This window comes from Balaenoptera physalus (assembly GCF_965194825.1).
Source record: "Balaenoptera physalus genome assembly, chromosome: 6".
In the NCBI taxonomy this organism is placed as follows: domain Eukaryota; kingdom Metazoa; phylum Chordata; class Mammalia; order Artiodactyla; family Balaenopteridae; genus Balaenoptera; species Balaenoptera physalus.
In genome coordinates, this window is record NC_138885.1 from 46,861,904 (window position 1) to 46,880,276 (window position 18,373).

Sequence of the window (18,373 nt, forward strand, 5' to 3'; positions counted from 1 at the left end):
TTGATTACTATGTAAACAACTACACTGTCTATACAGGCCAACAGTCCTTTACACCACCTTGGGAGATCTGGGCAGGCAAAGTGCAACTAGCAAGTTTGCCTTGGAGGAAATCAATAAGTTCCTTTCTACTTACCCTCTCTTACATAGCAACAGAAGCAAGAAACAAAATAAGCCTATTTAACATGCAAAAGATTTACCTTGCTTTTAAATGTTTCTAGTCTAGAAGAGAAGCCATTTTTATTTCAGCACTTTCAAGTCTTTGAACATTTTCTGGCCCTACTCTATAAGTCAGTTTATATTCTTCATATATCAGGTTTGCCAATTACCCTGGGGGAACATAAACATACCCCAGTTGTTTAGCGTAAAGATAAAAGCAAATACCTTCAAGTCAGACTGCCTAGATTCAAATCTAGCTCCATCACTGTCCAGTCACTTAATTTCATATGCTTTAGTACATTCATCAATAAAATGAAGGCAATAATAATAATATCTTTCTCCTACGTTTGTTATTGCAAACTGACCCAAGCCAAATTGGCCATTCAACAATCGTCAGGTTCTTTTGGTAAATGATGAAATCCTCCTTGATAACAGACTCCACAATTAGAAATAAAGGGGAGCATCTCCCCCTTCTCCACAATTTCCTTCTTGGTAGAGTATTAAAATGAAAACAAGTCTCAGGCAAAATTCTACCAAATGCACCATCAATTACTAGCAAGCAAACACAAGGAAAGCCACATGATCTATTGTTTTAAGTTTGAAAAAGCCCCACTTTCTGTGTTCGAGCCCTCCAAAATTCCCCTTGCATGAAAGACTCAGTCTGAGGCCAATGCAACAAATTTCTGACGGCAGGACGCAATCTGCTCAGGAAAGGCAGCACAGTCCTCCATAAACCAAAGGGGTACTACAATAACACACAAAGCTAAGTCACCTTGGGACAGAGTATGCACTCTGCACTGTACGCCATTTTATCGCAATGTGGAGAAAGTTGTTATAAAGATTATAAATCAAAGATCTTAAAATGCAAATGAAGAAAAATAGCTTTACAGTAGGTTATGGAATGGATCCGTACAGAATCCTCTGTTGCTTATTCAGTAGATATTAAGTTGAGATCTATTTTCTTATATTCTAAGTGGAAGTTTCTGAAAGGCATGGACCTACCAAAAGAGAACTCCAAATGAGGCAGAGCAAATGTTTATTTGACATTACCATGTCCTTAGCACCATGCTAAGAGTGATTCAATATGCAAAAGAAATATGATATTTTTCCTACTTTCAAAGAGCTTATAATCAAAATGAGGCAAGGAAAACACAAGTGAAGTAACAGCAAAAGACTAATATTGTACCTATAAACATGTATACAAAATTTGTGTGCAAGATCTACAAATGCTTTAGAAGACCATGAAGAGAGAAACCAAAGAAGGTGAGTGAGGTTTTCATGGGAAGTCTCAGATAAAAGACATGAACCTTTGAGCACGAACCTTAAATAATAGTAGGATTTAGATGGACTGAAGAGCAGGCATTCCCAAATGTGGATTTGATGTGGGAAGAAGTAGGAAGCCATTGAAGCTGTCTAGCTGGACTCATTTTAGTCGGGAGGTTCAATATGAATGGATACAAGGTAAGTATGGCTCACCAGAGAAGACCATGACCTAATCCCTCGAACCTGGCACATATCACCATACATCACAAAAGGGACTTTGCATGTATGATTATGTTAAGGAACTTGAGGTGGGGAGATTATCCTGAATTATCCAGCTGGGCCCAGTGTAATCATGGGGTCCTTATAAGAGGGAAGCAAAAGGGTCAGAGCCAGAGAAACAGATATGACAAAGGAAAAAGTGGTCAGAGTGACATGGCACCATGGGCTAAGGAATGCAGGAAGTCCCTAGAAGCTGGAATGGCAAGGAATGGATTCTCCTCACTCTCTCCAGAGGAACCAGCCCTTCCAAGGCCTTGATTTTATCCTTTATTTTATAAGACACACTTTGGATTTCTGGCCTCCAGAATTATAATACATCTGGAACTCACCAGGACAGAGTCAGTTGTTTGAATGGCAAGGTTCCTAAGCATTCTAGAACGCAAACAACTTATCTCACTGACCCCACGCCACTATGTTACATGTTGCAGTTAAATGTCAGGACTTGGGCAAAAGTAAATGCTGACCAGGAGGAGGTTACTGTTGCTAAGCCGTGATATAACATCTCAGGAAGGATCGTTGAGCACAGAATTGAACATTTTTATGCTCCTTTACTTAACCCACAACTACTCCTTGAAATGTTCAGAGGCATATTGAAATGATTCAATGACATGTTACACGTAAAATCCTTAGCACAGTGCTTGATACAGAGTAAGTGTTCAATAAATAATAGCAATGTGGAATTTAATAATGACAGTAATTATTGGCATGAAGATAGAGGGTTATGTCTGAGCCTGAATAAACTAGACTCCCCCAACAACCTACCTCCAAGTGGAAGGGGCTAAGCCTAGAGGAAAAACTTCCATAATGGCCCTTGGTCCCTGGAACACAACTGAGCTCTTTCCTAAGCTAATTGGCTGCCCTAAATACCATGATAGTTCTGCCACTACTGTTTCAGGACTTAAGAGGTGGTCCAGGAGAAGCTTCCAATTCAACACTCAAAGACTGCAGGAATTAATAAGCCTACTTTCTAATCTCTTTCATACTCACCATGACCCAAAACGTGTGATAAATACAAAGATGCATGATCCAGATCACCCTTCAAGGGTGATCAGCAGACGGCCTCCAACTGTTGGCTCGTTCACAGCCTGCCTCAGCTGCAGAAAGCTGCTTGACTGTAGTTAACACCTATTCTGCGGCTGAGCAAGGTGGGGGTATAAAAGCTTGACCATTCTGGCCCAACACAGGACAACTCTGATAGCAATTAGCCTTGAGTTGGCCAAGGTTTTATCAGGCCTGCATCAAAGTCCAAATATTTTCTCTACCCATGCTCATTCCCTTCCTCAGGTGTTAATCCCTAATATGTTTTTTGCAGCCCAAACTGACTTTCAGTGTCTAAAAGTCACCCTAAAGGGGACAGAGAGAGGATGAAATAAAAGAAGATCGTCAGATTCCCAAAACTGTATAGGCAAGAAACAGGTCAATGAAACTACTCAACTGCAAATACATGCTATCCTTCATGAAGACGGATGACTCCAAAGGGAGAGCCTCAAGCCCAGAGGGCGGAGTTGTGAACCACAGAAAATTATTCCCAGGCCTTGAAACCTAATTTCATGGATGGATGAAATTTGCATGGATGTATTTCAAAGTTGCCTGGGACCGGTGACTCCTTTATTCCTTCCATTTTCTCCCCTTTTGAACTGAAATATTTATATCTGCCCTAGGCCTATCCCACCATTGTGTTTGAGGAGCAGGTAATTTGCTTTTTCAGTTTCACAGATTCACAAATGGAGATGAATTGTGCCTCATGACTACCCAGAACCTCACCCACATCTGATGAGATTTAGAACTTTTGAGCTGATGAGATTTAGATGAGATTTTTGGACTCTTGAGTTAACGTTGCAATGGGTTAACACTCCTGGAGATATTGGGATGGAGGTGAATGTATTTTACATGTGGGACAGAAGTAAATTTGGAAGGGATAGAAGATGGACCATGATAGGTAGAATAATGGTCCCCAAAGATATCCCTCCTAGTCCCCAAAACCTGTGAATATAAGAAAAAAGCAACTTTATAGATATGATTATGTTAAGGATCTTGAAATGGAGAAATTATCTGGGTGGACCCTTCACAGGGTTTACAGTGGCAATAGAGACTACTATAAGTACCGACCAAGGACACTTTTTTAAAATACGCTGGATCTAAGAGCTTTGTGTTAAATAGTAGTGTGAGATCAATTGATTTCTGAATATGAGTCACATTTTTTCACAGAACTGACTTTAATCAGTAAAGCATTAAAATTTAATGTAACACTCTCAAGTGAATATTAATTAATAGATTGTATTTGAATAAAGAGACTGTATATATCTGAGACTGCAGTTTCTGACTCCAAACCAATTCTTGGCACCTTACCATCACCATACTACTACTAGAAGGAGGCCAATTACAGAGCTGGACATCTCTACCAAGGGGGCTGGAATCCAATGTCCAAGAGCAAAGAGGAATCAGAAATCTGTTCAACATAGAATCACTGTCAAGTCCCTCCAGGAAAACAGAGGAGCAATTTACCTTCCCCTCCTATCCAGAACACCAAATCGAATGGCGGGAAAAAAGAAATTAAAAAAAAAAAAAAAGTGTGAGTAAAGTAACTTTGCTTTTTCTTATACTACAGGAGAGGGACCTGGCATCTGCTTGGATTTTCTTTTCACTCTGAGCAGAAGGTCCTGGCAATAAACATCTGGAAGCTTGCCCACTATAAACTGTTTGGTTTCTTTTCCCCTGTTTCATGAGGCCATGGTGATATTAGACACTTGGAATTCCTCCTTTCATCTGCTTCATTTCCACTGACAGTTCATAAAGGATGGGCCACACTGGGAATGAAAGCTAAGCAGTTACTCTTAAAATACCAAGAGAATGTAGGCTCTGTATACAAGAAAGATAATTTTTTTCTAAGTTGTAGTAGTTTCAGTTTTCTGGGGCAGCACCCAAATTCCCATGTGGTCCTGAAAGACCTGATCTAATAACTTGGGAACTCCATATGGGGCCTTTTGTTCTTATGTTATTCTTAATAAAAATCGTTGTTATTTACAGGTTTTAAACAAAGGGCTAAATTCTCTTTGTGCACTCTCTCTATATATTCTTATTTAACTCTCCCCAAAACATTTTAGATATTAACTGCCTCTGCTCTATACATAAGAAACTGAAGTTTAAAAACCTTAACAAATTCGTGCTGATCCCTACTAAAAAGACACAGAGGCAAGATTAGAACACTGGTCTATCTAAGCCCAGGACCCACATGCTTAACCACTATTTACCTACTGCTTCCCCTCATTTCTGTATGAGAAGCAAGCAGTAAGTTTAGAATTAAAATTATTCAGTAGAATGACATTTTATTATATTAATTTGACCAAAAATGTTCTTCCTAATTCCTGTTAATCCCTGACCCTTCTCTGCATCCAGAGCTCTGAAGGACTTGGGCATGTTTATGCTATAAGCAATCCTTATAGAAAATTGTGTGCTGGCCTTCCCATCAGACTAGACAGACACTACGGGCTTCAGGGAGAGATATTAGATATTGTGATATTTCCTTAAGAAGGTGGCCTGTGTGCATCCCTCTCTTCGCAGTATGTCCCAAAACCCCCAGATTTGTAAAGGGTTTTAAAAGCAGAAAGTACCTGTGCTTTTGTCCCCAAATAGAACCTGTGAAAGTGTCAAGTGTCCCAGGGAAGTCTTTCAGAACCTTCCATGACAAACATGGTATAGGAGAAGTAGAGCTGAAATGGCCAAGCAGGGTGAGAAAGCCAGAGTCAATAGGACAACCTCTGGGTCTTTCCTCCATTCCAAGAGGTTTGGCCACCCTGAGGAGAGGCAGCTCTGGAGAGGCCCTTGCAGAAGTCTATCCAACAACATGACTATCATCTGCAGGACAAACTGACAGGAGAGAAGACAGAAGTTGTCTTTCAGGATGTCTGACTACAGAGGTGACAACCAAGGACCAGCACCCCCCTCACCATCACCACCTCCCACTCACTGGCTTTCACCGAGCAATTCTACTAGATTTAGACCCTGCCGTGCAGATGGAGGAGGGAAAATCCAAAACTGACTAAGTTCACCTTGAATTAAGTTTTTGACTCAGTGCAATGTGAGATTATGCTGAGTTAAATGATATTTAGTTTCTGATATCTAGTAGAATGGAAATTCAAAAGATAAATTAAATTATGAGGGGTATAGGGAGGGAAAAAATAATTATCCTTCTACCCTTCTGAGTTCTTGGTTGAGACCCCTGTAATAAAAGACAGATTAACAAGAGAAAAACAAACAGACATTTATTAACAGGTATACTCATATTTACCTGGGTGATGCCAGGGAAAAATGAGTAACTCCCCGAGATGGCTTAGAATTCAAGGTTAAAGTCCATCTTAATAGGGAAAGGGGAGGGGGCACGTAAGCCTCGTGGGGCAGAGTAAATGATTTTTAGGAAAGATGAATGGGCCCTTGAAGAATAGATGGGAGGTATAAAAGTTCAAGACAACATTTGTCTGGGTGTGGTGCTGACTTCTGGTCTCTTCTCCTGTGATAAGAGTCAATCTTCCCTGGTTGATGAAACTCCTTCCTGGTGAGGGGATTTACAACAATTGAGTTCCTTTGGGAGGATCTGTCTTTAAGCAGAAAAGGGGAGTTAGGAGAAAGCCCCTCCCTGCATTTGCTGTTTGTCAAGTGCCTACAGTTCAAATAATCAATAAGCCAAAGCAGCACATTTTGGGATGGAATGTCCTAAACTCCTACAGTCACAGTTTGGAGTGTCATATTCTGCCACACTTCAGGGGAAAAGATGATATTTTCTTGAATACTTGAGCTTGTAAGAAAGATGCATTAGCCATAAATGATCATAAACTAGATCATAAATATAAACTGTGAGAAAACGTCTGTGCTTTTTTATTTTTACTTTTAATGAAAAAATGTCAAGCACTCACAAAAGTAGAATAATATAATGAACCCCAGTTCCAGAAATTATCAAGATATTGTCAGTCTTGTTTCATCAGCTATCACATACACGCACACACATGCACACGCACACACATGTACCCGCACACACACACACTTTTATATTGCAGAATATTTTATAATGAATTACAGGCATCATATAATTTCAAGCAAAAATTCTTCTGCATGTATCTTTAATAGGATTTAAAAGGAATTTTTTGGCATTACCAAGATACCATTATCACACCTAATAAAATTAACAATAGTTCCCTCATGTAATATTTATGCCTGTTCAAATTTCTCTAGTTGTCCCACAAACATCGTTTTTCGGTTGGGTTGTTTGAATCAGGACCCAAACAATGTCCACAGATTGCATTTAGATGATAAGTCTCTTAAGTCCCTTTTAATGTATAAAAGTTTACTCTCTAAAATCTGTGATTTTTAAATTTCAAATACCCATGTAATCACGTCTTTGGACGGAGATGAGCACTAAGTTCACAAGCTTACAAGCTGATCTAAATGTTGTGCTCCAACTCCAGGACAAAGAAGAATTCATCAGAAAGGGGTCTGTCTCCCTCTAGTGCTTTTTTCAAATTGTAACTGATTCTCAAACCAATTAAGAAACAGAAAAGTAATCCTGATGTAAATATTTCCGTGCTGTAAAAAATAGTTCCGTGCTTGTAGCTGCATATTTCTTACATCATACTACAATAAGAAAGGAATTATTTCTTCCTTTTAATGATGAAATCTAAGTTACTGAATGCCGAATACAGAGTCAATTCCTCATGATATTTTCTATCATGGAAGATGTCACCGTTCATCATTCAAAGTAACATTACGATTGTTCACACCAGAATGTCTCGCTGTTTCTAAGATACCCCTATTGTTGTTTTTGTTTTTGTTTTTGTTTTAATAGATCTTTATTGCAGTATAATTGCTTCACAATACTGTGTTAGTTTCTGTTGCACAACAAAGCTAATCAGCCATATGCGTACACATGTCCCCATATCCCTTCCCTCTTAAGCCTCCCTCCCATCCTCCCTATTCCACCCATCTAGGTCATCTCAAAGCACGGAGCAGATCTCCCTGTACTATGCTGCTGCTTCCCACCAGCCAACTATTTTACATTTGGTGGTCTGTATATGTCGATGTTACCCTCGCTTCGCCCCAGCTTCCCCCTCCCACCCCATGTCCTCAAGTCCATTCTCTATGTCTACCTCTTTACTCCTGCCCTGCAACTAGGTTCATCAGTACCTTTTTTTTTTTTAGATTCCATATATACGCGTTAGCATACGGTATTTGTTTTTCTCTTTCTGAATTACTTCACTCTGTATGACAGACTTTAGGTCCATCCACCTCACTACAAATAACTCAATATTGTTTCTTTTTATGGCTGAGTAATATTCCATTGTATATATGTGCCACATCTTCTTTACCCATTCATCTGTCGATGGACATTTAGGTTGGTTCCATGTCCTGGCTATTGTAAATGGTGCTGCAATGAACATTGTGGTACATGTCTCTTTTTGAATTATGGTTTTCTCCAGGTATATGCTCAGAAGTGGGATTGCTGGGTCATATGGTAGTTCTATTTTCAGTTTTTTAAGGAACCTCCATACTGTTTTCCATAGTGGTTGTATCAATTTACATTCCCACCAACAGTGCAGGAGGGTTCCCTTTTCCCCACATCCTTTCCAGCATTTACTGTTTATAGGTTTTTTTTTTTAAAGATGACCCAGTTTTTTTTTGTTGTTGTTGTTGTTTTTTAATTTATTTATTTTTATTTTTGGCTGTGTTGGGTCTTTGTTTCTGTGCGAGGGCTTTCTCTAGTTGTGGCAAGTGGGGGCCACTCTTCATCGCGGTGCGCAGGCCTCTCACTATCGCGGCCCCTCTTGTTGCGGAGCACAGGCTCCAGACGCGCAGGCTCAGTAGTTGTGGCTCACGGGCCCAGTTGCTCCGCGGCATGTGGGATCTTCCCAGACCAGGGCTCGAACCCGAGTCCCCTGCATTGGCAGGCAGATTCTCAACCACTGCACCACCAAGGAAGCCCCTGTTTATAGGTTTTTGATAATGGACATACTGACCAGAGTGAGGTGATACCTCATTGTAGTTTTGATTTGCATTTCCCTAATAATTAGTGATGCTGAGCATCTTTTCATGTGCCTCTTAGCCATCTGTATGTCTTTCTTGGTGAAATGTCTATTTAGGTCTTCCGTCCATTTTTTAACAGGATTGTTTTTCTGATGTTGAGCTCCATGAGCTGTTTGTATATTTTGGAGATTAACCTTTGTCTGTTTTTTCATTTGCAAATATCTTCTGCCATTCTGAGAGTTGTCTTTTTGTCTTGTTTATGGTTTCCTTTACTGTGCAAAAACTGTTAAGTTTAATTAAGTCCCACTTGTTTACTTTTGTTTTTATTTCCATTACTCTAGGAGGTGGGTCAAAAAAGATCTTTCTGTGGTTTATGTCAAAGAGTGTTTTTCCTATGTTTTCCTCTAAGAGTTTTATAGTGTCTGGTCTTACATTTAAGTCTTTAATCCATTTGGAGTTTATTTTTGTGTATGGTGTTAGTAACTGTTCTACTTTTATTCTTCTACATGTAGCTGTCCAGTTTTCCCAGCACCACTTATTAAAGAGGCTGTCTTTTCTCCACTGTATGTTCTTGCTACCTTTGTCATAAAATAGGTGCCCATATGTGTATGGGTTTACCTCTGGGCATTCTGTCCTGTACCATTGATCTATATTTCTATTTTTGCGCCAGTATCATACTGCCTTGATTACTGCAGCTTTGTGGTATAGTTTGAAGTCAGGGAGCCTGATTCCTCCAACCCTGTTTTTCTTTCTCAAGATTGCTTTGGCTATTCGGGGTCTTCTGTGTTTCCACACGAATTGTAAAATTTTTTACTCTCATTCTGTGAAGAATGCCATTGGTAGTTTGATAGAGATTGCATTGAATCTGTAGATTGCTTTGGGTAGTATAGTCATTTTCACAATATTGATTCTTCCTATCCAAGAACATGGTATATTTCTCCATCTGTTTATGTCATCTTTGATTTCTTTAATCAGTGTTTTAAGTTTTCTGAGTACAGGTCTTTCACCTCCTTAGGTAGGTTTATACCTAGGTATTTTCTTCTTTTTGTGGCAATGGTAAATGGGAGTGTTTCCTTAATTTCTCTTTCTGATTTTTCATTGGTGGTGTATAGGAACGTCAGAGATTCCTGTGCATTAACTTTGTATCCTACAACCTTACCAAATTCATTGTTTAGTTCTAGTAGTTTTTTAGTGGCATCTTTAGGATTTTCTATGTATAGTATCATGTCATCAGCAAACAGTGGCAGTTTTACTTCTTCTTTTCCAATCTGTATTCCTTTTATTTCTTTTTCTTCTCTGATTGCTGTGGCTAGGACTTCCAAAACTATGTTGAATAATAGTGGTGAGAGTGGACATCGTTGTCTTGTTCCTGATCTTAGTGGAAATGCTTTCAGTTTTTCACCACTGAGTATGATGCTTGCTGTGGGATTGTCAAATATGGCCTTTATTATGTTGAGGTAGTTTCCCTCTATGCCCATTTTCTGGAAAGTTTTTATCATAAATGGGTGTTGAATTTTGTCAAAAGCTTTTTCTGCATCTATTGAGATGATCATATGGTTTTTATTCCTTAATTTCTTAATGTGGTGTATCACATTGACTGATTTGCGTATACTGAAGAATCCTTGTATCCCTGGGGTAAATCCCACTTGATCATGGTGTATGATCCTTTTAATGTGCTGTTGGGTTCTGTTTGCTAGTATTTTGTTCAGGATTTTTGCATCTATGTTCATCAGTGATATTGGTCTATAATTTTCTTTTTTTGTGATATCTTTCTCTGGTTTTGGTATCAGGGTGATGGTGGCTTCGTAGAATGAATTTGGGAATGTTTCTCCCTCTGCAATTTTTTGGAAGAGTATGAGAAGGATCGGTGTTAGCTCTTCTCTAAATGTTTGATAGAATTCGCCTGTGAAGCCATCTGGCCCTGGACTTTTGTTTGTTGGAAGATTTTAAATTATAGTTTCAATTTAATTACTTACAATAGGTCTGTTTATGTTTTCTAATTCTTCCTGGTTCAGTCTTGGAAATTGTACCTTTCCAGGAATTTGTCCATTGCTTTGTGGTTATCCATTTTATTGGCATATAGTTGTTTGTAGTAGTCTCTTATAATCCTTTGTATTTCTACAGTGTCAGTTGTGATTTCTCCTTTATCATTTCCAAATCTGTTGATTTGAGTCTTCTCCCTTTTTTTCTTGATGATTCTGGCTAACGGTTTATCAATTTTGTTTATCTTCTCAAAGAACCAGCTTTTAGTTTTATTGATCTTTGCTATCATTTTCATCATTTCTATTTCATTTATTTCTGCTCTGATCTTTATGATTTCTTTCTTTCTACTGACTTTGGGTTTTCTTTGTTCTTCTTTCCCATTTGTGTTCCTATTACCATTTTCTTAATTGTTTTGGGTTTTTGTGGGTCTTTTTCTTCTCTTGTGTTTCCCCCTTAGAGAAGTTTCTTTAGCATTTGTTGTAAAGCTGGTTAGGTGGTGCTGAATTCTCTTAGCTTTTGCTTGTCTGTAAAGCTTTTGACTTCTCCACTGAATCTGAATGAGAACCTTGCTGGGTAGAGTAATCTTGGTTGTAGGTTTTTCTCTTTCATCACTTTAAGTATATCCTGCCACTCCCTTCTGGCCTGAAGAGTTTCCGCTGAAAAAATCAGCTGATAACCTTATGGGGATTCCTTTGTATGTCACTTTTTGTTTTTCCCTTCCTGCTTTTAATATTTTTTCTTTGAATTTAATTTTTGTTAATTTGATTAATATGTGTCTTGGTATGTTTTTCCTAGGGTTTATCCTGTATGGGACTCTCTGTGCTTCCTGGACTTGGGCGACTATTTCCTTTCCCATGTTAGGGAAGTTCTCAACTATAATCGCTTCAAATATTTTCTCAGACCCTTTCTTTTTCTCTTCTTCTCCTGGGACCCCTATAATCCAAATGTTGGTGCATTCAGTGTTGTCCCAGAGGTCTCTGAGATTGTCTTCAATTCTTTTCATTCTTTTTTCTTTATTCTCCTCCTCAGCAATTATTTCCACCATTTTGTCTTCCAGCTAACTTATTCGTTTTTCTGCCTCACTTATTCTGTTACTGACTCCTTCTAGTGTATTTTTCATTTCAGTTATTGTGTTGTCCATCTTTTTTATGAGGGGGACTGTGTTCTTGTCTTACTGGTCGTTTGGCCTGAGGCTTCCAACATTGGAGTTTGTAGGCTATTGGATAGAGCTGGGTCTTGGTGCTGAGATGAAGAACTCCGTGAGACCTCACTCCGATGAGTATTCCTTGGGGTCTGAGGTTCTCTGTTCGTCCAGTGGTTCAGACTCGGAGCTCCCACGGCAGGAGCTTTGGCCTGACCCCGGGCTTGTGAACCAAGATCCCGCAAGCTGTGTGTGGCAGCAAAAAAAGAACAATAACAAAGTAAAAAATAAAATTAGACTAGGAAACTAACAGATATGTTAGAAAGAATGTAAAAATAAAAATATAGATGAATCAACAACTGGAAGGTACATCAGTACCACTACAGTAAAAGAGAAGAGGAGGGAAAAGAAAAAGTAAAAAAAGGGGGTGGGGGGAAAGGCCTTGGCTGTGGAGGGCAGGGTCTAAGCAAGGGCAAGGTTTGGGCAGTGGGCGGCGCCTATGCTCAGGACTCACAGGGCTGGAAAAGGGCCTGGGGGCTGTGGGGCTTAGGCTCAAGGAACAGAGGGGCCCAGGCGTGCCCCCACCCCTGTCTCAGAGGGCAGGGGATCTCACCTGGGAGCCCAGCAGGCTTCCTGGGCTCAAGTGGGGAGGGCAAACACCCTCCTCTCCTCTCTTGCTCCTCCAGTCTGGGAGGGCCCCTCCCACCTGCCTCTCCTAATCTCCCCGGCTTCTCTCCTATGCCCCCCGGACCAATGTGGCTGGGGGGAGAGTGGTCTTGTAGGGCTGGACATCGGCCTGGGAGCTCAGCAGGCTTCCTGGGCTTGAGTGGGTGGGGCAATCGCCCTCCGCTCCTCCCAGAGGGCCCCTCCCACCTGCCTCTCCTGTTTTCCCCTCAGCCTCCTTCCTATTGCCCTCAAGGATCCATGCGGCCTAGAGGCGGCTTTGGAGGGCAGGGGACCAGCCTGGGAGCTCAGCAGGCTTCCTGGGCTCCAGTGGGAGGGGCAATCGCCCTCTGCTCCACTCCCACTCCTCCCGGATCCCCCTATTGTTTTAATAGCACCTTTATTTCAAACTGCTATTGTTTCTTTCTACACATTACTATATTTGGAGGGTACACAGGGGTTTCTCTAAAAGCAATTCAATGTCTTACAGTTCTTTTTGTCATTGCATAGGATGATGAAAGAACAGAAGAGAGAGATACAATGAAAGAAAAACAGATTATAACAATCCTTAAAACTGGGAGAAAGCACCAGGCAGCACTGGAAGACAGAGGCATAGACAATATTATATATAATCAACATATGCTAAATTAATATATTTTAAAATAATAATTGATTATACAAAGTGTTATAATTGATATTAAAAAAAAAACAAATGAAGTGAGAGAGTGGCATGGACATATATACACTACCAAATGTAAAATAGATAGCTAGTGGGAAGCAGCCACGTAGCACAGGGAGATCAGCTTGGTGCTTTGTGTCCACCTAGAGGGGTGGGATAGGGAGGGTGGGAGGGAGACGCAAGAGGGACGAGATATGGGGATATATGTTTATGTATAGCTGATTCACTTTGTTATACAACAGAAACTAACATACCATTGTAAAGCAATTATACTCCAATAAAGATGTTAAAATAAAATAAAATAAAGGAGAAAAAAAAAACAACAGGAGAATAACACTAAAAGATCTGCATATCTCAGAAAAAAAAAAAAAGAGTAAGAAAAGATACACCTAATCAAGTAAGATTTGTTTGCCCTGAATAATTTTCACACCTATGAGTAAGTATATGGATAGGCATGCATTCTTCTGCCAAAATGCTAAGCTTTAAAGATATTTTTGTTTATTTATGTTTAAAAATTGTCACTGTTCTGCCACAAGCCATTTTTAAAAATGCATTCCTGAAAGAAGAAAGTAAAGCTGAATTAAAGTGACAAGGAGGCAGGGTATAAATTATACCCCATCTCTTGAATACCAGGCGAACACCCCCAAAGTCCCTCATATAGAAATTCTCAGGGTAGTAGTAACTTAGCTATTCAAGACTGGTCTCTTACACATGTGAGAAATCTTTTCAACTGTGTCAAGAGAATGCCAAATTTAGGAAAACATTGCCACCTTCAAATTCTTCACAAAAAGCTGAGGTTCAACAACAAAATCCAATATAATTTTGATTAAACGTGAATTCAATCTCCAGCCCAGCTCAAACCTGACTTGACTGCAGGCAATGTTGATTTATTTCTCACTCTCCACTGAAGCCTCAGGTTTTATTCTAGCAATGATAGAAACACGACCGATGGATAACTGTTTTTAGTGTTTACATCACTCTCTATCAGGGTGACCTTGGCTTCAACTGGATAGCTCAGATCTTGGGAAATGGATGAGCGTCTGGTTGTTTTATTTTTGCAATTACATGTTGGGGGGATGAGAGCAAAGACAGTAGATATTCCCACTACAATTCATTCTGAGGCCAGAAAGAGGAATTTTCTCCATAGCTGAGTTCAAAGGAGAGACACGGGAGTGGGGCTGGTGGAAGGCTGCCCACAGAGGCGAAGGTGAGTTGCACTGTCACATCTCTGGATTACGCTCCTGCCCTAGGCCACACCCTCACTGCCCCACCCCAGCTAGTGGCCGTGACAAGGAAGACACAGCCCCCGTGTGGGTTCCACCCCAGTGGAGAACAGCAAGAGGGCCAGGGCTGACCCCTGTGGAACCTAGGAGAGTCTGGTCCTTCCACACGTCTTACAGAAGGACCACTTCTGACTCATCCTCCTGGCACCATGGGCACATCTTAGAGAAACAGCTGTCCAGACCGCCGTTTCTCATTATCGAGGGTAGTTCTGTCCTATCCAGTTTTGGTGAACACTGAAACAGATGATGGGACTGAGCCATCACTTCTAGGCAAATACAGAGTGAGATTCCTGCAAGCCTCTGGTCTCAGCATTTTCGTCAAGCCATCAATACATAACCTTGTTTTATGTGTGCTTCTGCTGAAAGGTGCCTTAACATCTGTTGTTGATTCATTAACACTGAACTCATGTCCAACAGCTAAGTCCTGCCTGAAATAAGTTTATTACCACACGTCACGTCTCTTCTGGTAAAGCCCACGGCAGCCTTCTCAAACTTAACCCACACTAGACAGTACTGCAGCTCTCCACCGGGGCCACTTTAAAAGGCAAAATCGCCCGCCAAAAAGCACAGACATGTGAAAAACATGGCACTAAATACCGCGTAAATGACACTTGTCGACAGTGACAGAGCTGAAATAGGAAGCTAGCGCGTCACCTTGTTCCCCCTCAGCTGGGTACATGCCTGTCAGGCGACTTTTGTGAGCTTTCGCGCATGTCTGGGAATGGGGCTTACAGATAAATTTTACAGCGTAGATGAATCTGTAAATACAGAATCCAAGAATAATGACAACCGACTCTGTGTGAGAGGAGCGAGCTCCGCCCCTGAAGAAGCAACTCCCCAGGAGGCGGCCTACCTTGGCGCGTCGTGAAGACCTTCGTGAAGACCGCGTATGACACCTGCCAGGCTGCTTTCTTCACCTGCAGAAACTGCTACCGGAACAGTGCTGGGCACTGGTCTCGACCACCTTCAGGACAAGGACCGCACTTGTGAAACGGCGTCAGTCGAAAACGGACCCGGAGGAGAAAAAAATGGCGGCTCTCACGCATGCGCCCTCGGAAGAACGGAACCAACCAACTGAGACTGATTTCCCATCAACGCCTGATTGACAGGAGACCGGGACTTATCTGCTGACCAGTGAGCATCCCCCAAGAATCTCTCCCCAACTTCAGGCCAACTAATTTACTGCTTGGGCTCTGATTACTTGCCCATAGATAACAGCCAGCCCTAAACCCTCAACGTACTTGCTATATAAAATGCATTTCCCGAATTGCAATTTCTCTCGGTTATTCCTGTAAAAATTCAGTTTCTGGTGATGTGAGCTTGCCTCAGTTTACCTCTTTATTTAGGATGACACACTGAAATGACAGACCACTTGGGACAACTTGTTAACCAGGATGAATTCCTCTGGCAAACTGGGCGGGCTTACCAGTTGTCTTTCCTTCAAGTCTGACCCTCCTGGCATTTTAGAGTCAGAGACAGAGAGGACCCCAGAAAAAGAAGAAAGGCCTTCTCACTGTGGAAAAAAAAATAAGGACTGGAGTCATTCATTTAAATATTTTAAGAGTCTAATCTTATACCCCGATGTGATGAAACAGATCAGTTAAAAGGGTTTAAAGCAGTTTCCCAGGTGTAGTGGTTGATGACATACAACTAACTGCAGGTGTACACTCCAGTACTCCCTCTCCCAGTGCCCCCCACCCCTGCCCACACCCACACCTCCAACCCCCCTCCGCCCCCACCCCTGCAAAAAAATTAAGGGGGAAATTTGAAAACTACAGGAATCTATTAGCTGGTCCAGGCTCCTGGAGGCTAAAAGCTACTGAAAGTCGCGTCCCTTAACATAATAAAGCCAGAGCTCAGCCCTCTAAGTGGGTGAGAGGTCGAGTCACCTATTGTCATCTGCCCGAACAGAAGCCACTTCCTCTTTCCCTCGGGGCATGAAAAATATTGAGACATTCTGATATTCCCTCCCAAGATTACGCTGTGAAACAATGAAGCCTGCTTCACTTATACCTCCGTACCTATGGGGAGACCACTTTGGAGGGCATTCTCTTTTATAAGAGCTGTTTTTTAATATCAAGCAGTGTCTTCCTTCCCATGTTCCTCCTATTAAAGGCCTGAAACAAAAGCAAATATAAGGAATACTTTTTAAATCATCTTACTGTATTTAGTCTGAACCACTGCAAGTCCTCTCCTCTGATTGACAGGAGTGAGAGAAATGGCTTCGATTTGCTGCGGGGAGCCAAGCCCTGGGCTGGGAACTTCATCGTATCATCACAAAATCTTATTGGGTCAGAGTTATTACTCCCATTTTATAGATGTGGAAACTGAAGGCCCAAAGTCACAAGTCAGTAAGTAGTGTTGCTAAAATTCAATCTTAGACCCATCAAGCTGCAAAACCCATGCTCTCAATCTCTATGCCGTTTGACTACCACATAGGCAGTGTTCTCCTGATACAGTGCTACTGTTGCAAGAAGGGGGACCACTTCCAGGGCCCGAGGGTGGGCTCTTGTCTAACACTCGGAAATGAACTGTCCAAGGAAACACACATGCTGACAACGCAAGGGGCTTTATTGGAAAGGGGCACCCGGGAGGAAAGCAGCAGGATAAGGGAAACCAGGAGAACTGCTCTGCCACGTGGCTCGCAGTCTCAGGTTTTATGGTGATGGGGTTAGTTTCCGGATTATCTCTGCCGATCACTCTGACTCAGGGTCCTTCCTGGTGGTGCGTGCATCACACAGCCAAGATGGATTCCAGCGAGAAGGATTCTGGGAGGTTGGTAGGACATATGGACTGGCGTCTCCTCTCTCCTTTTGACCTTTCCCAAATTATTCTGGTTGGTGGTAGCTTGCTAGTTCCTGTTCCTTACCAGGACCTCCTATTGTAAGATAACTCATGCAAGTGGTTACTATGGTGCCTGGCCAGGGCAGATGGTTTCAGTCAGTGGTTCCCCTAACACTGCCTATAAGTAAGTTATGCTTACTAGCTCTAGCTTAAAAAAAAGAAAAGAAAAACTTATTCACTTCTGAATATTAGACATTAAAAAAAAGAATATGAGTTAATATATGACAAAACACTCATCTTTTATGAGCATGAGTAGTATATACCTATCAGAAAACACATGCTATAAAGGGATAAGGAGAACATAAGATTAAATGTTGCAATGAAATTTCAGGGTAGGACAATTAATTAGGCTTCCAGCCAGACAGCAGAAGCCTCCCAAATTTCACTAATCGTTATAGACACATTAATCTGGTGGTGGCATATAAGGTGGATTGAGGGCATGGGGGTGGGAAGGGCAGAGCCAGGAAGGCCCGTTAGGAGAATATTGCAACAACTTAGGTATGAGCTCATTACAGTAGTGTCATTGAGAATGGAAAAGAGGAAACAAATACAAAGGATGATATGGAGATAGAATCCAAAATGCTTGGTGAGGGAAGGAAACTGTGATGTTTTCCGTCTAAGAGGAACCTTGCCAGGGAGAAAGAAGGGGAGTGAGCTGTCTACTTTGGCTGACATTTTTGATAAACCTTAAACAGTTAGCCCATAAACATCTATCTTCACCAGGAGCAAGTTGTTCCTCCCAATCTTCATACACATCCCTCGAAAACGCTACCATTTTTACATTTTATCTTTTTATTCCCCTCATGAAATCACTTATTTATTTTAAACAAGTTTCTCCAACAATGAAAAGAACATTTATATTCTATATCCCTCTTCCCACCCACTCCCTAAAAGTCCCTACTTTTTAAGTTAATACTTTTATAATATCTGAATCAGTAAAATATTTGTTAGACTAATTTCCTCTAGCACTAAATTTCATAGATAATCAAAAGGAGGTATATTCTACTCCTATTGCTTTTCTCAGAAATTTGTTAACTGAAGGATGGTCTTAACAAACTTATGCATGCTATA

At 41.1% G+C, this 18,373-nt stretch overlaps 1 protein-coding gene across 1 annotated transcript in view; it reads right to left on the reverse strand.

The window, feature by feature from the left end:
- Positions 1-7,491: 7,491 nt before the first annotated feature.
- RBM43 (RNA binding motif protein 43) overlaps positions 7,492-18,373 on the reverse strand; it is a 28,025-nt gene continuing 17,143 nt past the window's right edge. The window contains exon 4 of the mRNA XM_082465218.1: positions 7,492-15,971. Within this exon, the coding sequence (XP_082321344.1) occupies positions 15,969-15,971 (3 nt within the window). The 3' untranslated portion in view covers positions 7,492-15,968. The remainder of the gene's footprint in view (positions 15,972-18,373) is intronic.